The 21,014-nt window shown below is 42.4% G+C and overlaps 1 protein-coding gene across 3 annotated transcripts; it reads left to right on the top strand.

The window, feature by feature from the left end:
• Nucleotides 1–228: 228 nt before the first annotated feature.
• On the top strand, nt 229–9,324 carry PDP1 (pyruvate dehyrogenase phosphatase catalytic subunit 1). 3 transcript variants are annotated; one of them, XM_030304173.2, is made up of 2 exons: nt 229–380; nt 5,066–9,324. In XM_030304173.2, exon 2 carries the CDS (start codon nt 5,110–5,112, stop codon nt 6,724–6,726), a length of 1,617 nt encoding a protein of 538 aa, XP_030160033.1. In that variant the 5' UTR covers nt 229–380; nt 5,066–5,109; the 3' UTR covers nt 6,727–9,324. The 3 variants fall into 3 exon arrangements, with proteins under 3 accessions (XP_030160033.1, XP_030160032.1, XP_032447799.1); XM_030304172.1 differs by lacking the exon at nt 229–380 and adding an exon at nt 407–553 and having other exon boundaries at nt 5,066–8,597; XM_032591908.1 differs by lacking the exon at nt 229–380 and adding an exon at nt 1,139–1,255 and having other exon boundaries at nt 5,066–8,597.
• The last annotated feature ends 11,690 nt before the right edge of the window (nt 9,325–21,014 follow it).

Genomic DNA, 21,014 nt, shown 5'->3' with positions numbered 1-21,014 from the left:
GCGGTCACGTGAGGCGTGCCAGTGGAACCAATGAGCCGCTCGCTCGGAATGGAAGGGATTGTCTGACCCCCATGACGTCACAAAGCTGGCTGGGAGCGCGCGGCTCTTCCGCCCCCCCTCCTCGACTCAGGCCTGGCCCTCACTTCTCCTCCCCGCCCACTCTCCCGGGCGCAGCCAATCGGGAGGCGGGAAGTGCTTCGGCCCGGACGTTCGGGCGGGGCAGGGTGGCGGCCCGGCGGGGCAGGGAGTGGGCCAGCTGGGGGCCAGGGGCTGCACTCCAGGGAGTTACGCCGGGCGGCTTGGAGGGAGCGCTTGGCGGTGCCGCTACTGCTGCGGCCGCTTCCTCGCCTGGAAGAAGCGACTCCTCCCCTGTGTGCCCGGTTCGTATTCCCTTCCCTGCCCCATGCCCGAGCCGCCCAGTCCGGAATCCTCCTCTACGCGCCCAAAGTTGTGAGGAGGTTGCCCGGCACGCGTGGGGAGCGACGGCCGCGGGCGTGCAGAGGGTTGGCGAGCGGTGGCCCGGGCGGAGGAGGGACGAGCCCCGGAGCGCTAGGTGCGCGCGGGGGCGTCGGGGCTACGGGCGGGCGTGGCGGCGCAGAGGGGCCGCCGCGGGCTCTGGTGGGGGGCGGGCCGGCCGCCGCCGCTGTCAGCGCCGGGGACGCCGTGGAGAACCTAACGCGAGTGCGAGCTCCGAGGAGGTGCGGCGCCAGCTGTGTGGCGTCTCTGCCGGAGGGTCCCCCGTACGCACCCTGGAGTCTGGGGTGATCCCACGGCAGCCTGCCGCGGGCCGACCCCTGCCTTAGGCTTCTGGACCGAAGCCGGCGCTGCGTGGGCCGGGCGGGGTGGGCAGCGGGCGGAGGATGCCGGGGGCCGGTGGGCTCCGCGCCCGGGCTGGATGGAGGGACCGGTCCCGGGGCGCGCCTCTGCTCACGGCTGAGTCCCCGCCGCCTCGGGCTCCGTTCCTGCCTCTCCAGTGGGGTGGGTTTGTTTGTTTGGTTTCCTTCTTCTCCCCACCCCTTTCTCCCTGCTCCATCCTTTTCCCCCCTCCCTGCCCCACACACGGGGCTGGAGCGAGAGCTCGCCCCTCCTCCGTGCCCGCCTCCCCCGCCGCCGCCTCCTCTAATGAGCATCTCTGCCTTGCTTTCAATGGGCCGGTGCTGCTGTCGCTGCTGCTGTCCGCGCGGGTTGTGGATGTTGTCGGCTCCGTGTTGTGATGACAGGAGAATGTGTGTGTGTCCCGGGCCCAGACGAATTGGTAGGTATTCACTTAACTACCTGCGTTGGGTACCCAGAAAGGATGGTGACTGATTTTGTGTGTGGATGGTTTTAGCTGGGTCGCCGTGGAATTAGGGGTGAGGTAGAAAGAAAAAGGGAACAAAGGCGTCCTGGACCCGGATAGCTTTGATACCTTAGTGCAGCTTTCAGGTAGGGACAAAGGAAACTAATCAAACAAGTGCTGGCTTGGGGCGTCGTGTCTTCTGAGGGAAGCCGGTTTCTTCATTCATGTAGAGATAACAGGAGCTGTGAAATGGCTAGCATTTCCAGAAAATGCTGAAAAATTGTGAAGTCTTTATACAGGGTGTTTAATGCAATTGGATTACATAAACTGAGGTTCTGACACGTTGAATGACGAGTATAGCTTTTTTTTTTTTTTTCATTTACACCAAAAGCTTTGAAAGCTAAAGAGCTCCGGAGTCGGTGCAGTATAACAGCATTTTCTAATTAATATGGTCCGTGGGTTTATTGAATGAAGTAGAATCGTTTCTTGGCACAGGCTCTGTCGAGCCCATCAGTAAGAATGGATGGGTCTCTCTCCTGTTTCGGGTTGCAGTGCATCTTTTCTTACTAGTCATTGGCAAAATGGGTCAAATTTGCCTAGGACTAAGACACTGCATATAACGTGGATCAGGGATAGGAACTTTTCAGTGAAATTGTGGTCAGAAATCACTTGAAAATGTGACAGTCCTCCAGTTTACCAACACTGTACCTTGTTGCTGTTCTTAATTGCCTAATCAAGAGCTTTCTACTTCATTAGTTTAGTGAGTTTGTCAGCAAAAGTTTTGATCTCATGGGGTTTTGTTGTTGAATCACAGGATATTCAGAAAGATACTCAGAGTTTTTGAATGCTCACTTACGGTTTGAAAAAGCATTTGCAAGTACTTTGGCTTGTGAGGATATCTGGTCTGATGGAGAGACTATGTCATGTGTACTGGTGATGATACAACACTCATGAATCACAGAGCAGGGTTTTCATGAATTCCATATTCTCTAAGAATTTGTCTTTTGAAGGTATGCTGGGAGTTGGGATATTGGGATACATTCTCAGTCCATATGCTAAGCTCCTGAAAAACTGAAAGGTACAATCGATAAAATCCACTCTGCTTTTTTTTTTTTTTTTAATCTCAAGAACTTTCGCCTCGAAGGAAAAATGTAGTATGTTATCTGAGTATTTGAGTGTTTGCTGTTTGATTTTACATATTATTCAAAGCATCTGCTGCATGAATCAGTTCTTTTGCCACAATATTTCATTCATTTTGCAATCAACTACAAAAGCAGAAAAATTGTCAAAACGGAGGAATTTAAGGAAAGTGCAGATTTCTTGGACTTGTTATTCCTTGGTTAGACATACAACGAAATCCTGCTGCTCATCTGTCAAACCCCCCTTGCAAACACATACACACACACACACGCACAAAGTAGTACTTTGATTTGGTCTGCATTCCATACAGAAGCAAACATTTCTTCTTCCTATAAAAGTCTTAAGTTTTAAAGTAAGCACAAATACAAACTTATCTAAAGTTATGGAGAGGGGTGCCTGACTGGCTCAGTCGGTGGAGCAAGTGACTCTTGATCTCGGGGTTGTGAGTTCAAGCCCCAGGCTGAGTGTAGAGATTACTTAAAAATAAGATCTTAAAAAAATAATAAAATTATGGAGAAAATTTCTCTTAAAATGGCCATCTGTTTATATTTTTAATAATAGAAAATCTTTATACAAAGCATGAAATGAGTTAATGTGCTTTCTGCATGCAAATCTAACAAGGTACGGTTTATGTCTGGAAGCCAGAGTCATGTGGCACAACATTTGAGCACATCTCCTGGCTCAATCATGTACCCTTAACCTTTGGATGACTTTCAGGTATTTAGTTTGAAGTGCAGAGATTTATATGGTTAGTCTTGATAGATTCCTGTTCATCTGGAATTTCTTTTTTTCATTATGGCATTTCAGAATGCTTATTTAGTTATTGATCTTCTTTCCAAAATTCTAATCATTGCCTTCTGTTGTATAATCTTGTCTTCAGTTTTTAAAACAAATCCCTTCTGAAATAGTGCATTTAAAATAATGGTGCTTTCTATCACTTGCAAAAGGGGTTCTGTATGCCCAGCTTATGCAGTGCTCAAACAAGAATAAGTTATTATTCGGTGTTTGGTTTTCTCTGCTCTCACACATCCCACTTATCACTTCTCCAATTACTCTTCAAAAGAGGGTACCTGAAAATAATGTAATATATAGCTAACAATCTCTGATACTTGTAAATTTTTTTTCCTTAATGGGTTCAACCTTAAGAAGGAATTGCTGACATTAAAACCCACATGGTTTTGTTTTCTGTATTATTTTTTGTTTACTGCATTTGTTTCCTTATTTAACTCTAAAGTCTATTTCTTTATAGGCCAAATGAGTTATTTGAAGCAATACCTCAACAATTCAGGGGAAATAAATGTTAGAAGGAAGAAAGTTTTTTTCCCTTGCATAAATTATCTGGATTAATGATGCACATTCAATAAATTTTCTAGATAAATGTCCAGCAAAATATTTTCAGTGTCACATAGTGTCAGTGATTTTTATTTGGATTAATAATGTGCACCTTTTCTATACAAACCTTAGACTATTAGACTATTATTTCACTATTCTTTATTGCTTCCTTAAGGCAAATACATACTTTTATTTTAAATGTAAGAGAAAATATTTTTCTAGGGATTGAATTCTACCTCGATCCATAATGGATGAAAATAGTGTTTCTGTAGCTTTCCCTTCTGGCTGATTAGCAGGGGAAAATGCTAGCAAGTAAATTAAATTACAGAACTGAGACCATTTACATTGCTAACAAAGCCTTAGAGCTACTAGCGTACTTAAACTTCTTTTTATCACAAAGCGTACAGTGATTAAACAACGAATAAATGAAACCTGCATTTGATTTCAAAGCCTCACTGCAACAAACACTTATAAAGGCATAGAGACCCAGAAGAGGCCTTCGGTAGCATCTGCTTCTGTGTGTTCACTTACAGCCTAGGGAAGTGAGGCCCAAAGAGGTAAGCTCACATTTCTAGGATTATTTGGCAAGTTGGTGGCAGACCTATGTCCCTGAGCTCACCAAATTGGCGCAGTGGTCTAGAGAAGCGTAGTTTGCAAGACCGTCCACTGAGGCGCAGGAAAGGAACACTGGCATTTCTCTTTTTATTCATCATGTAATTTTTCCCCCTATATCTGCTGCATATATATGTTCATACTATATATGAACATAATATTAATTTGGTAGTGTGTGCATATAACTTACCAAAGAATTCATGAGCATACATATGTCGGGGATGTATTTTGACACCATTTTGGTGGTAATCATGTGTAATCAAATGTTACCATTGACCACAAATCTGGAAACGGGATTTTCGTCATGGGAGATCCAGGGCCTTTTTAAGGTTAGAGAGGGAGAAGAGTGGTTGGCCAGGTAGACTGCCACTGCATAATGTTATATAATCTTCGTCTCCTCAGCTTTTTCCCAGCCAGATCTGTTGTATGTTCTGCACAGTCTGTGCTGCAGAAGGAGATGCGAGGAAAAGAGAGAAGTAAAGCTAGACTCTAGTCTTGGCTCCATAAGTGATTAAGAATTGGGCTTAGCAGAATATACCCTGTGGAAGTAGTACAGGAGAGGTGTATAAAATACAGTGCTTTCTAGCGCAGGGCTTAGCGTGTAGATTCACCTGCTAAATATTTGTTCTCAAAGCAAAGATGGATGAAGTGATCTGAAATGTAACTCTTCTCTCTGTGTGTGTCTGTATAATTGCTGTCTAGGAATCCCCGTCAGAAGTGCCAGCCTGCCGCTGTTCTCTGATGCCATGCCAGCACCAACTCAACTGTTTTTCCCTCTGATCCGTAACTGTGAACTGAGCAGAATCTATGGCACCGCGTGTTACTGCCACCACAAACACCTCTGCTGTTCGTCGCCTTACGTTCCTCAGAGTCGCCTGCGATACGCACCCCACCCGGCCTATGCCACCTTTTGCAGGCCGAAGGAGAGCTGGTGGCAGTACAACACCCAGGGAAGGAGATACGCCTCCACGCCGCAGAGATTTTACCTCACACCCCCACAGGTCAACAGCATCCTGAAAGCCAACGAATACAGCTTCAAAGTGCCAGAATTCGATGGCAAAAATGTCAGTTCCGTCCTTGGATTTGACAGCAATCAGCTGCCTGCAAATGCACCCATCGAGGACCGGAGAAGTGCAGCTACTTGCTTGCAGACCAGAGGGATGCTCTTGGGGGTTTTTGACGGCCATGCCGGCTGTGCTTGTTCCCAGGCAGTCAGTGAGAGACTCTTTTATTACATTGCCGTCTCCTTGTTGCCCCATGAGACTTTGCTAGAGATTGAAAATGCAGTCGAGAGTGGCCGGGCACTGCTGCCCATTCTCCAGTGGCACAAGCACCCCAATGATTACTTCAGTAAGGAGGCGTCCAAATTGTATTTCAACAGCTTAAGGACTTACTGGCAAGAACTTATAGACCTCAACACCGGGGAGTCTACTGATATTGATGTGAAGGAGGCTTTAATTAATGCTTTCAAGAGGCTTGACAATGACATCTCTTTGGAGGCTCAAGTCGGTGATCCCAATTCTTTTCTCAATTACTTGGTGCTTCGAGTGGCATTTTCTGGGGCCACTGCTTGTGTGGCCCACGTAGATGGCGTCGACCTTCACGTGGCCAATACCGGCGATAGCAGAGCCATGCTGGGTGTGCAGGAAGAGGACGGCTCTTGGTCGGCAGTCACTCTCTCAAATGACCACAATGCTCAGAATGAAAGAGAACTGGAACGGCTGAAATTGGAGCACCCAAAGAATGAGGCCAAGAGCGTGGTGAAACAGGATCGGCTGCTTGGCTTGCTGATGCCTTTTAGGGCTTTTGGAGACGTAAAGTTCAAATGGAGCATTGACCTTCAAAAGAGGGTGATAGAATCAGGCCCAGACCAGTTGAATGACAATGAATATACCAAGTTTATCCCTCCTAATTATTATACACCTCCTTATCTCACTGCTGAGCCAGAGGTGACTTATCACCGATTAAGGCCACAGGATAAGTTTCTGGTGTTGGCTACTGATGGGTTGTGGGAGACGATGCATAGGCAGGATGTGGTTAGGATTGTGGGTGAGTACCTGACGGGCATGCATCACCAACAGCCAATAGCTGTTGGTGGCTACAAGGTGACTCTAGGACAGATGCATGGCCTTTTAACAGAAAGGAGAGCCAAGATGTCCTCGGTATTCGAGGATCAGAATGCAGCAACCCATCTCATTCGTCACGCGGTGGGCAACAACGAGTTTGGAGCTGTAGACCACGAGCGCCTCTCCAAAATGCTCAGTCTTCCTGAGGAGCTTGCTCGGATGTACAGAGACGACATAACAATCATCGTGGTTCAGTTCAATTCTCATGTTGTAGGGGCATATCAAAACCAGGAATAGTGGGTGGGTCTTACCCTGGCAATTTTCAAATGAAATAGATTTAAGGGGCAGATAGATTTGTGAAAGATACTAATATAATAAGGGTTTCCAGTAGGTCACTAAACATTTATCCATTGATACTCTAGCTGGTCAAGTCCTCCAAATTGACTTTGCGGCAGGGTGGCAGGATCACAAGGGTCTCATTCTGCCTAGCTCGGACCTCACGGCACCTGTGATTGAGGCGAGTCCGTTCCTTGTTGCAAATGTCTCATGACATTGGCTTCTTTTATCGATCTGAGAAAATCAAGATGACCTGGCAAGTAGGATCTTGAATAGGCCAAAAGCCAGGATCTTGCTGGGCGTATTCTCTTGGTAAAAGGGAAGAAACATCCTGTTCACACCTGCAGACCCTTCTCGTCACTAAGATTCCAATGTACATGAGAATGTTTATTTATTGCATGATTTCCTAGATATACAATCTATGCATTATTCACATAAATTTATTTTAGCCTGAAGTGGTTTTCAAATCCAGTACTTAAGCCATAAATGACTGAGAACCAAGCAGTCTGAATTTGTAAGTGTTTGTGATTATTTGACTGGAATGCTTCTTAAATGGAAAAACAAACTACTCCCTTCACCACCCCTGGTTACCTAATGTAATTGAAACTTTTTCTGTTTTGCCACATGCTTGAAGACAGTGTTTTTAGTTTGGTCCACTCTTAGATTGATGTTAAATGAAGAAAAAAGAATTATTTTTTTAGTTTGTATTGATGAAATGATTTCATTTAGTTTGAAATAAAAAGATCCAGAATAAAAAGAAGAGACTGTTCAATTATTGTCATCTGTAGCCACCAAGCACATCATGCTTATCTCATAATCCCCACAGGCTTAGCATGCTGTGTGTGGTGGGTAGACTGTTCAGGAGATCATCCTTCCAGTTTAGTTGTGATAAGAATGTTCCGCACTTTTTGGAATTAAGTTTAAATATCAAATTGGGGAGTAAGATTTAATATTACTTTTGGTTATTGAGACCAGGGAGGGAGTTTTTGTTTTTCTCCATGTAGACATAGGTCAGTTAAAATATTTGGTTTAAAAATCACTAAATGCTTTAAACATGTTGTAGCTTATAAATAGGAATTTAAGATATATACGTGAGAAATTTTCAAAGGTAACTGTTGTGCATGCCTGATGCTTAATAGAACACTTAGTAGCATCAAGTGTTGTTTGCAGCAGTCCCTGTAATTATATGCAGTCCCTTCTAATGCTGTATCAAAATAAATGAAAATAAACATTCAGATTGGCTTTTGGGGAGCTTTTTAATATGCATCAACGGCATTTGTTCCTGTATTTAATGGTGATCTGTGTACAGCTGCGCATATATTTTCATCACTTATTCTAGCATCACTGGTAAAAGAATGGCTGTGACTATGTTTGATATTCACATAGATTTTAATACAACTCATGATCAGCTTTCCCTCGTGTAATTAGTTGAGGGGTGTTTAGGAGTCCTTCTGATTTCTGTAGAATATGAACTGGTTGTTCAAGGACTCCCTCTGGATTGTGGACACTAAAGCAATGTAGAACTGACTAAAACTTGTTCCAGTTGAAAAACAGACTCAGGAAGATTGTAGTTCAGAGCATCGTATAATGTTTATTTTCTGAGGGTTTTTTTTCCCCCCATCTTTCCCCCTTAATTCAGCTTGGAACTTTTCTTCCAGGCAGCATCTTGGAAAAGGGAAGGCTCTACCATATATTTATTTCTAAATGTTTTGACAGAGATGTCATCTTTTTAATGAAATATATGTAGACTGCTGTAGCAATGAAAACCCATTTTCAGGGGCACCTGGGTGGCTCAGTTGGTTAAGCGTCTGGCTTCAGCTCAGGTTATGATCTCTCAGTTCATGGGTTCGAGTCCCGCATCGGGCCCTGTGCTGACAGTGTGGAGCCTGCTTTGGACTCTGTGCCTCCCTCTCTCTCTGCCCCTCCCCCCACCCCCCCCTCAAAAATAAACATTAAGAAAAAAAACACCATTTTCAGGCTACTATTTGAATTTCTCTTGAACACCGCTACTGAAGAGTTCCATATTATATACTTAATAGTCTCGTCTCTATTTAGTACAGTATGTATAAATTAGTTTCCAGTGGTCACAATCAAGATAGTAATTCTTATTTCTTGCACAAGAAACTTGGTCTGCAGTCTAAAAGTTGGTCTACTCTTTAGAAATGAAAATGCAGTGTGGAAATGAAAATAAGTGGATGTTAGATATCCGAATGTACTATCATCTAAAAGCAGTTGTAATTTTATTGTAATTGGCTGTCACTGTGATGTGATATTTAAAGTAAAAAATACACGTGAACTTTCATAGTTTAGCCTTTCTTAAACTTTTTTTTTATTATGGAAACTTTCTAACACATATCAACCTCTGTATTTATATTTAATCAGTGGCTCATTATATTTATAATACGCCCTTAACGAAGTGGAATGGTGGTATGTTTCACAGTACTTGGTAAAAAAACCTGTGTCTTATAAAAGATGTATCTGTATGAAGACGTGTAAAGTTTATAATATTGGTCAGAGAAATGCCCACAGTGAATTAAAGCTTCATATCTGCTTTCTGAATGCCTGTGTTGCTTTTTAATCATAGTAAGATTTTTTAGATGCTTTCTACAGTAGTAGATTATATTTAACTTCAGAGTCCAGTAGATAATTAGCTTAAAAAAAAAACCATATAGTTTACATTCAATACACTACACAGTTTTTAAATGTATAGTTTGAGACTTGGTGACCACAACCCCAATAAAGAAACGCAACTTTTCTATTCCAGAAAATTCCCTCTAGCCCCTTTCCAGTTAATCCTTCCCCATGTAACTGTTGTTCTGACTTCCACCACCATAGGTTAGTGTTGCCTATTCTAGAAATGCATATAAATGGAATCACATAACACATACTCTTTTGTGTCTGTCTTTTCAATTTTTTGAGCTTCTTCTATGTTGTTCAATGTGTTCATAGTCTCTTTATTACCAAGTAACACTCCATCATATGAATATATCAATTTATCCATTGTTGATGGACGTTATTAGCCCTTCCCTGTCTCCTTCTAAAGCCGACTTTCAGATTAGCAATTGTCAGGAGTACTCATGGTGAAGTGTAGCTGTAACTTTGCAAATACAATTACAGGTGAGTTTTATGTTCTATACCTCAAAGGCAGGACTTTTTTTAAAATGCCCTTGGGCATCTTGGGCAGGACATTTTTAAAAATGCCTTGGGTGGCTCAGTCAGTTAAGTGTCTGACTCTTGGTTTCTGCTCAGGTGGTGATCTCATAGTTTGTGAGTTCTAGCCCCACAATGGGCTTTAACAGTGCAGAGCCTGCTTGGAATTTTCTCCCTCTCTCTGCCCCTCCCTCCCCTGCTCGCTCTGTCAGTCTCTCTCTCAAATAAACTTAAAAAAAAATTTTTTTTAATGTCCCATAAACAAGTGATGAAAATTTTTCATGGTGAAAAGTTTGAAGGGATTAAGGAGTGGTTCTTTGCTGTTGACCTCTCTGTACCTCTCCCACTGAGAATTTTGTTGAGTTAATTTTAAGTTCATTAAGTGATTGAATTAATGATTGTAAGAAAAAGGCAAATTATGTCCTGGTTTTTGATGGTCTTGGTTTATCAGTCAAAGCACATGCCTGAATATGCATTGTTATTCATTTTGTCCTTGGACCTAGCAAGAGTGTGGAGGTAAATTTATTATCCTTGGTCAGTAGTTAACATACCTTTTTCATAAATAATAACCTCAAAAGCTGAGTCCTGGACAAGCCTGGTAAATGAAGACATCTTAACAGCATCTAAACTGACTTGTTACAGCAGGCAGCTCTTTTCCTTTGTTGTTTTCAGAATTTACTTTGAGAGCCAAGCTTAATCCTACTAAATCCTTTCTGCCCAGTTCTTACAACAAAATATATACCTTAGATGGGATCCTAACAATATACAGCATTGTTTTCTAAATAACTCTCAAGTTACAAGTCTAAGCAAATATATTAAGAATGATAAAATTCATGCATTTCATATGCCATTAATAATGGTTACCCAATGCACATATTTTAAGGGCCACACAATTTAGGCTCGATTATTTAACCAATATTTAGGTTCATAAAATGTGCACATACTTGTTTCTAAATTGTTTTAATAATTTTTGAACTTTAAGATTTTCAGTTTTTTAAGGGCAGGGCCCATCGGTTTTGTTGGCTTGTTGAGCCCAACACAATATGAATATAAAATGGATGTTCAGCATTCACTTTACATTAGTGATACACAATCAAAACTTGAAGTTCTCTTCTTCAATTCATCAGAAGTTAACTTCTCAGATACAGAGAAATAATTTTTTCCTGTAGTTATAGTTTCATTTTATACTTAAGATTCAATGATTTCTAAAACTCAATCTAGTTTCTTTTTGCAAAGAACTGAACGAAAGAAAGTGCCAGTAATACAAATTGGCCCCTCACAGGTTTGGTCCCCCAGGGGAGGTGGCTTCTGTATTCATTAGGAGAGAACTCAAAGTCTCAGTTTGTCAAGTGAGTCAGTTGGACCCAAAAAGTTCATTCAGATCCCCCATTACTTTGCTACATGTTCTCCATCCAACGCTTGACCCCTGTTGCTCCATAGGCACAGAATGGGAGAAGGGTTCCTGTGAGGGCCCACCAAGAACTGTAGCTGCTATTTGAAAGTATTGGGCACCAAGCCCCAAAAGGACCAATTATTTCTTCTTAGTTCACCTTACTACCCCATGGGGTGGTGGGAAGAGAAGGTTTAAGGGTCACACTTCCCTGTTTTTCTAAATCACACCCAATTCACTGCCTTGTCTGCTACATACACTCGATCAAACCGTACAACCTAATTTTCCTCCAGTGCAAGGAGTTTAGTGAACACATTCAGCCTTTCAGAAACTTCAAACCTTGGGCACTGAGCAAAAGCAAGCAGCCAGGGAGAGTCAGAGAAGTGAGATTTTATCTCACCTGTGAGGATTACTCAGTTTGTCTCCTTGAAGGACAGGAACTGTAATTGGCTGGCAGTGTTGACTAGGAGGCCAGCCTTCTTCAAAGAAAGCTGAGAATGGGAAACCTGACAAGACACCTGAGAGGGAAGGAAAAAAAAGGGGGGGAGGTGGAGAGAATGGTGTCAGCAATCTCAGTAGTGATTAGAGGTGGTAATGGGGGCAGGGAACATCAGATCCTCTGACACCTTGGACCAGTGACAGGGACAAAAGCAAAACAGAGGAAAGGCAGCGTGAGCTGAATAGAGGTAAGCTAAAGATTTTAAACATTTTTGAGGCTTTATGAAATTTTTATACTAGGACAGCAGCAGTTGGAATGCAAAACAGTTGCCATTAGCATGGCCATTTTGTCTCAGCTCATTGGAAAAGACAGAAAAAGAAAAGTCTTTGAAACTGACCTTATGCAAAGGGATCTGTGCTGCCTAGATGGGCAGTTTTCTCAAAACAACTTTGTTTAGAGGTATTATTCCTTGCTCTAAACCTGGGCACAGGTTAAACAGCCTAATTTAGCCTGATGAAAAGACTGGATCATTGAGTCCTGGTGGCAGGAGAAACAGAGCTGTGAGACCAAGCAGACCAGAGAGAGCACATTCTTAGAGCACCCCTCGGGATCCTGTGCCAGATCCTTGTGGCTCTTTCTTAGGCTAAGAGAACATCAGGTATAACCAGAAAGTTCACTGACCTTGCAGCTGTAATAGCAGCTGTAATAGTAACAGTAACCAAAACTACTGTTAATTGAGCACTTATTATGTGTCTATGTGTCAGGTCATGTGGAAAGCACACTGTGTACATTTTCTTATTTAATTCTTGTGCCGGCTAGTCTGTTTGGCCTCTTAGCCTCTAAGCTGTCACGCCGCCTGGCCTCTCCATATAACCAGAATGATCTCTTCAGAATTGAGAAGACCTGAGGACTATTGAGTGGCCATAAGCAAGTGACCCCTTGAGAAGCAGAGGCAAAGATCCTCAGAAAAAGCAAAGACTGATGTATCCCAGCAGTTAGTCTAGCACATAAGGAATGGGGCCACCCACAGACAGATGGAGTATGCCAAGCAAAGGTATAAACAAAATTGTTTTACAGGTTAGAACCAGAGGTGTCTCTCACTTCACAGTGCATTGCAGCATCCAGGTTGCATTTCCTTAGTTCCTCAGTTTATTTGTTGAAATATTCACTGAAATCTATTACAGAAATCTAGGCACTGAGGATAGGCATTGAGGGTAAAAGGTCGAATCTGCCTTCGAGGAGCTAGCTCACGGTTTGCTTGGGAAGATGCATGTGTACAAAAATAACTACCCCGAAGTAAGAATGGTTCCAAAACTGTAAAACAAGTAAAAATTCCAACAACAATCCAGAAAAGAGAGTAATTAACCCTGTCCTGGTGTGCCCCGGGTACAATGCAGGCCCTGGAGAGTCAGGGAAATTTCATTAGAAAGGACGATGCTTGAGCAGAGATTTGAAAGGTGAAAAGAAGTTTGCTAGGCAGAAAACGACCTGGGATGACATTCCTGGAAGAAGAAGAGCACGCGGCAAGGCACAGAAACATGAAATCATACTATCTGTCTGAAGATCTCTGAGGACTGTTGGTATGACTAGAACATTCAGTGTGAGGGAGGACCATGGCGGGAGAAGAAGCAGAAAGATAAGAGTGTCAGAAAAAAGCTGTCGGTAGATACACAGTGACTGCAGCATCCTTTCAACCAGTGTATGTTTAAAGACAGAACTACTTGAGAAGGCAGATAGTGGCCAAGGGCTGCAAGTGTTGGTGGCAGCAGCAGTAAGAGGAAGTACAAGACAAGGGCAGCAGAGCCATGCCAGGCTGAAATCTGGCTTCTAGCCACTTGTAGGTGGGTGACTTGACTACTTCTAAATCAGGTAAGATGGGTGGTTAAGCAAGAGAACACCTGTGTCATTTCCATGTTGCCGTCAGTCATTCAGTGTCTATAGTGACATTTCGTAACCTGGTATGCAAACTTACTTTACGTTGAGTTTAAACAGTTCTACTTTTATTTCTCTCAATTTCTTGGTTGACATAGTACAGGGTCACTGAATTCTACTCAGGTTTGGGGCAACTTGACAACTGAATGTGGGTGACCTAAACAGTGTCTCTTCAGAGTCTTGGACCATTATATCTGGATTGAAATGCCAGCCACTCATTGGTTCTGTCCAATCTAGCAAATGTTTACTGCCTTTCTTCATTGTGTAGGATACTTGGTATATTTGGTAACCTGCCTCTACAACGGCTCCCAGTGATCCCTGCCTCCAACTATTGGTTTGTGTGACCAACAGAACACAGCACAGATGCAATGTGATGTCCCTCCTGAAATTAGGTTATAAGAGGCACTGAAGCTTCTGTCTTGTCATTCTCACTCTCTTTCTTTTGGATCACTCACTGCAAGGAGCCATGATGAGAAAACCTTGTAGAGAGAGGGCTGTGTGGAAAGATACCGAAGCCTCTTGCCAACAGTCATATGAGTGAACCTGAGAGCAGATTCTGCCGCCCGCAGTCAAGTCTCCAAAGGCTACACCCCTGGCTCACAGCACGACTACAACCTCCCGAAAGACCCTGGGTTAGAACTGCTGCTCTCAAATTCCAAACCCTCAGAAACTGCATGAAATAACTGTTCAGGGGCACCTGGTTGGCTCAGTCGGTTAAGCATCTGACTTCGGCTCAGGTCATGATCTCATGGCTTGTGGGTTCGAGCCCCGGGTCTCTGTATTGACAGCTCGGAGCCCGGAGCCTGCTTCGGATTCTGTGTCTCCTTCCCTCTCTGCCCCTCCCCCACTCATGCGCACTCTCTCTCTCTCCCTCTCTCAAAAATAAATAAACATTGAAAAAATTTTTTAAAAAAGAAATAACTGTTCATTGTTTCAGACACTAAGATTTGAAGTAATTTGTTATACTCTTGAGAATCATACATTTAGTCACACAGACACTGCTCACTCAGCTTTTCCCTGAAAAGGCGATGTCTCCAACTTGGATATTTTCTGGTAAACAAGATGTGCAATGACCAAAGATGTCATATGTTTAAAAGTCACTTGGGCAAATAAATAAATAAATACATACATACATACATAAATACAAAAAAAGGAGCTATATCTACATGCAGTCTTATGAAAAGATTTCTGAGATATAATGAGTGAAAAAATTCAAGTTCTGTAATATGATCCCATTTATGTTTGATTATTTTAAGCCTAATTAAAAATAAATTTAAAGCTTTATTTCTATCATAGAGACAACTATCTTTTGATCTTTTGATATGCATCTGTGCATTTAAAATAAAGTCAGATTGTACATTGATTTGTAGCCTGTTTGTCTACTTAATAATATATGACATATCTTTTTAGATATCCCATGTTTGTGAATTGGAAGGATTGATGTTGTTAAAATGGCCATACCACCCAAAGCAATCTACAGATTAATGTAATCCCTATCAAAATTCCAATGACATTTTGTCTAGAAGTGGAAAAAGAACTATCTCCAAATTGTTATGGAACCACAAAAGACCCACAAAGCCAAAGCAGTCTTGAGCGAGAACGAAGCTGGAGGCATCACGCTTCCTGATTTCAATATGTATTACAAAGCTAGTAAGCAGAACAGTACTGTACTGAACTAAAAACGTAAGCTAATGAAACAGAATAGAGAGGCCAGAAATAAATCCATGCATATACAGCCAACTGATCTTCAACGAGGGTGCCAAGAACACACAATATAGAAAAGATAGTCCCTTCAATAAATGGTGTTGGGAAAATCGGATATCTACATGTGGAAAATGAAACTGGGCCCTGTCTCACGACATATGCAAAAATCCACTAAAAATTGATGAAAAACTTAAGCAGAAAACCTGGAACTAGGAAAGTGCTAGAAGAAAACATGGGGAAAAGCTTTTCTTGACATTGGTCCGAGCAATGATTTTTTTTGGATATATGTTGCCAAAAGTACAAGCAACAGAAGCAAAAACAGACATATGGGATTGCATCAAACTGAAAAGCTCTGCACAGCGAAAGAAACAATCATCAGGGTGAAGCCACAATCTACAGAATTGGAGACAGTACTTTCAAACCATGTGTCTGATAAGGGGTAATATCCAAAATTATAAGGAACTCAATAGAAAAAAACAAATAACTTTGTTAAAAATAGGCAAAGGACCCAAATAGACATTTCTCAAAAGAAAACATATAACAGGCCAACAGTATATGAAAAGGTGCTCAACATCACTAGTCATCAGGGAAATACAAATCAAAACCACAAGATATCATCTCACACCTGTTAGAACAGATATTATCAAAAAGACAACTGTTGGCAAGGATGTAGAGAAACGGGAACTCCATATACTGTTGGTGGGAATGTAAATTGGTGAGGCCAATACGGAAAATAGTATGGAGTTTCCTCAAAGAATTAAAAATGGAACTACCATATGATCCAAGCAATCCCACTTGTAAGTATATATCTAAAGGAAGTAAAATCAGGATCCCAAAGAGAGATCTACACTCCCATAACTGTCATACCATTATTCACAATAGCCAAGATATGGAAACAACCTAAGTGTCCATTGACAGATAAATGGAGAAAGAAAATGTCACACACACACACACACGAAAGGAAATTCTGCCATTTGTAGTAACATGGAGGAACCTGGAGGACGTTAGGCTAAATAAAATAAGCCAGATACAGAAAGGCAAATACTGAATAATTTCATATGTGAAATCTAAAAAATTCAAACTCCTAAGAGCAAAGAGTAGAATTGTGGCTGCCAAGGCTAAGGAGTAGAGAAAATAGGGAGATGTTGGTCAAAGGGTACAAGGTTTCAGTTCTGCAGAATGAATAAATTCTGATAATCTAATATAGAGCATGGTGACTATAGTTAATAATACTGTACTGTATACTTGAAATGTGTTGAGAGTAGATCTTAAGTGTTCTCACTACAAAAAAAAAGCTTAACTATGTGAAGTAAGGGATGTGTTAATTAGCTTGATTGTGATGATCATTTCACAACGTGTGCATATACCAAATCATTATTTTGTAGACCTTAAGTATAAAAGTAAAATAAAATTAACATATGACAAATATCTTTTTTTTTTTTTAATTTTTTTTTCAACCTTTATTTATTTTTGGGACAGAGAGAGACAGAGCATGAACGGGGGAGGGGCAGAGAGAGAGGGAGACACAGAATCGGAAACAGGCTCCAGGCTCTGAGCCATCAGCCCAGAGCCCGACGCGGGGCTCAAACTCACGGACCGCGAGATCGTGACCTGGCTGAAGTCGGGACGCTTAACCGACTGCGCCACCCAGGCGCCCCGAGAAATATCTTTTTTAAATCACATAGTAATCTATTTTTTGGACATGCCAAAATATATGTAACTGATGTCTCAATTTTTTTCTGTTTTTTTTCTTTTTCTTTTTAATGTTTATTTATTTGTGAGAGAGACAGAGTGTGAGTGGGGGAGGGGCAAAGAGAGAGGGAGACACAGAATCCGAAGCAGGCTCCAGGCTCTGAGCGGTCAGCACAGAGCCCAACACGGGGCTCAAACTCACCAACCGTGAGATCATGACCTGAGCCGAAGTCAGACGCTTAACCGACTGAGCCACCCAGGTGCCCCTCTATTTTTTTTTCTATCACAAATAACAGACTAATATTTAGTTGTCTGGTTTCTTTTTTACTGCACTAATTTCCATATTTAAAAAAATAGTAATTTAAGTGGTTAGACTTGGACTAGTTTTCGTTCTTTTTACTCCACCTTTGACTTTGTAACAGGGAGAATTTCCATTCCTTAGTGGAAGTTTGTAGAACGTGACTGTGATACTGCTTTACAGAGTCCTTGAAATAAATATTTTACAAACAAAAACTACCCGCTTGAGATCGTCCCTGATCTTGGCCAGTTCACTTCCCACTTCTCTGCTTCCTGGCCCACTGAGGCCCCAACCCCACCCCACTTTCACCCTATCTCTCTAGCCCACATCCTTTCTGGTCTCTGGTCAGAGGAGCAAGCTGGCCGTCACATCACATGCTTCATAATGGTTCTAGGCTGTCATACATCACTGCCCACAGCTTTGCCAGCACTGGTTCAGCTGAGAAGAGGTCTAACTCCAGAGTTAGCTGTACCACAAAATCCTCAGGAGGTAAGTAACCATGACCAACTGATTCTTTTTGGCTTCCGACTTCTCTGGCTCCCACCCTAACTTGAACTGTATTTTCCCTCTGTGCTGAAATATCAAATGCAAGTACCAGAAGGGCAATTCCTGCATGGTGTCAGGAGGAGCTTCTCAGACCAGTGAGACAACTTCAGATTGTCCTGAAGGCAGATAAAAGAAAAACGTTTATCATTTACTTAAGAAAATCTAATAAATCTCAGTAAGAACAGTGAGATTCTATGGCACTTAAGCTATGAACTGCTCCCTGCCTCTCCCTACCCCCAGCTCAGTGTGACAGGCGCTCCACTCCAGTTCGGAGTCGCCAAGACCGTGGGGTTCCCTCCTATTGCGCTGGCCACCAGCCAAGGACTGTGGTATCCCTCCTGGAGTGCAGGCTGTCTGCATTTCCTATCCTCCTCAGCTCTGTGTTGCAGGGGCTAAATTCCAGGTGAGTACAGCCAAGGGATTGGGGGCTCCCTTCCTTCACCCAGCCCTCACTCCTGAGACATAGGCTCTACCCTAGACTTGGCAGGTCAAGAATATTGGGCCCCGGGACACCTGGGAGGCTCAGTTGGTTGAATGTCTGACTCTTGCTTTAGGCTCAGGACATGATCTGGGGGCGTAGGATCGAGCCCCAGTCCGGCTCTACGCTGAGTGTGGAGCCGGCTTAAGATTCTCTCCCTGTCTCTCTCTCTCTCTCTCTCTCTCTCTCTCTCTTTCTCTCCCTCCCCTCCCTCTGCTCTCTCCCCTGCTCGCACTTGCTGTCTCTCTAAAATAAAATATTTAAAAATATTAAAAAAATAAAAGAATATTGGACCCCCATTGCCCTTGCTCTAGCTTCCTAATAGGGCAAAGTCTCTAGAAGACCAGAAGCTACGGCTCTTGGCCATCGCTGATTTTCAGCAAGGGTTCCCAGACAATTCGGTGTCTTTTCAACAAATGGTGCTTGTACAACTGTAGAGCCACATGCAACGCAATTGGATGCCTTCCTTACACACTGTACACCCAAATTAACTCAACACGGAACATAAATCTTAATGTAAGAAAATATTTGCAAAGCCTACATCTGATAAGTGACTTGTATCCAGAGTATATAAAGAATCCCACGCCTGGGGCGCCTGGGTGGCTCAGTCGGTTGAGCGGCCGACTTCGGCTCAGGTCATGATCTTGTGGTCCGTGAGTTCGAGCCCCGCGTCGGGCTCTGTGCTGACAGCTCAGAGCCTGGAGCCTGCTTCGGATTCTGTGTCTCCCTCTCTCTGACCCTCCCCTGTTCATGCTCTGTCTCTCCCTGTTTCAAAAATAAATAAACGTTAAAAAAAAAAAAAGAATCCCACGCCTAAGTATATACCCAAGATAAATGAAAATATATGTCACACAAAAACTTGTACATAAATGTTCACAGCATTTATAATAACCAAAAAGTAGAAATGACAGAAATGTCTATCAACTGATGAACGGATAAATTAAATGTGGCATACCCATACAATAGAATATCATTTGACAGGGTGCCTGGGTGGCTCAGTCAGTTAGGCGTCCGACTTCGGCTCAGGTCATGATCTTGTGGCTTGTGAGTTTGAGCCCCGCGTCGGGCTCTGTGCTGACAGCTCAGAGCCTGGAGCCTGCTTCAGAATCTGTGTCTCCTTCTCTGTCTGCCTCTCCCCCACTTGTGCACGCTCTCTCTCTCTCTCAAAAATAAATAAATAAACATTAAAAACCAATTTAAAAAAAAGGATATCATTTGACAATAAAAAAAAGAATGAAGTGTGTGTGTGTGTGTGTGTGTGTGTGTGTATGAAACTTGAAAACGTTACACTAAGTTAAAGAAACCAGTTACAAAAGGCCATATATTGTATGGTTCTATTTCTATGAAGTGTCCAGAATAGGGAAACCTATAGAGACAGTGGATTAATGATTGGCTAGGTGTGGGGAGAGGGTTAGGGGGAACCGAAGTGTGACTGCTAACGGGTAAGGGTTACTTGGGGGTGGGGTGGGTGAAGAAGATGGTCTTAAATTGATGGTTGCACAGTGCTGAATATACTAACAAGACACTGAATTGTATATTTTAAGTGGGTGAATTGTATGGTATTATGAATCATATCTCAATAAATGTGTTATATTAAAAAAGTACTAGTCTTCTAGAAAGAGGATAGCTAAAAGACACGCTGAAATTGAAAAAGCACAGAAGTGAAAATGTGCTTCTTCCCCCATCTCTGCCTTCAAACAGAAGGTTCTATTTTCTTTGAGTCAAAAGCACATACTGAAATACTTAGAAAATGGAATATTCATTTCTTTTGCATGGCTGGTTTCTTCCTCTCATTACCCACCTTGAGAATGGTATCTTTTCCTCTTTGCTGCTGATATGACAGGGTCAACAGGCTGATTAGTTTCTTTGTGTTCCCCTCTATGAACACTTGAAAATCATCTATTTCCATGAAGCCCTTTCAACAAACTCTATGCTACATTAGAACAGCTTCCGGCAGACAGGTGATATGATCTTGTTTTGTTGTTTGAAACTTTTTACATATTGAATTTGAGGCTATTCACATCTTCGTTTCAACAGCAGCATTTTCGAGAGATCGTATAGACATGCACATCTGGTTTATTTGCTATGCAGTTTCTACCTCTTTTGACTGTCACTTTTTAAACTCTTGGAATTCATCTCTTACAGTAGAGTTTTATATTCACTGTGATTATAGTCTTGGAAAGCCGCCTCACATAAAAATTCTTAATTTCAATTGAATAATAAAAAAGTGGGATGTATTCTTCTGCTATAATTTGTTGATTATGAAGAAGTTGGTGCATGATTGGTCTGGAGTGGCAAAGACAGTACTTGAAACAGTTGAAGAGAATGAGTCCATTTTCCTCAATTTAACCTGCTGACAAAAGGGCATTGCCTTAAAGAGAGCCTCATTACCTTGTCTGGAGGATACTTGTAGTCACAAGGCACTCAGTGTAGTCTCAGAGTGGATTCATTTTCTGAGATATTTCTGCCTGACTCACATCTCTAAAAATTTCACATAATCAAGGTCATAACGCATGGTTTACCTTTAAACCCTCTGCCCTCAACTCTTGTCTAACACCCAGTAAATCCTAGAGACCTTGCTCTCTCCTCCCCTGCTCACCATGGTCCCTCCCTTTTGCCT

The sequence above is a fragment of the Lynx canadensis genome, chromosome F2, assembly GCF_007474595.2.
Source record: "Lynx canadensis isolate LIC74 chromosome F2, mLynCan4.pri.v2, whole genome shotgun sequence".
NCBI lineage: Eukaryota > Metazoa > Chordata > Mammalia > Carnivora > Felidae > Lynx > Lynx canadensis.
The sequence above is the reverse complement of the archived record's forward strand: the minus strand, read 5'-3'. Positions and strand labels throughout refer to the sequence as shown.

Bases quoted from the DNA above. Each gene is read 5' to 3' on its own strand.
- PDP1 (XM_032591908.1), top strand. From the start codon at position 1,147: ATGGGCCGGTGCTGCTGTCGCTGCTGCTGTCCGCGCGGGTTGTGGATG. The intron at 1,256-5,065 runs GTAGGTATTCAC...ATTGCTGTCTAG, and splicing joins TCCCGGGCCCAGACGAATTG to GAATCCCCGTCAGAAGTGCC.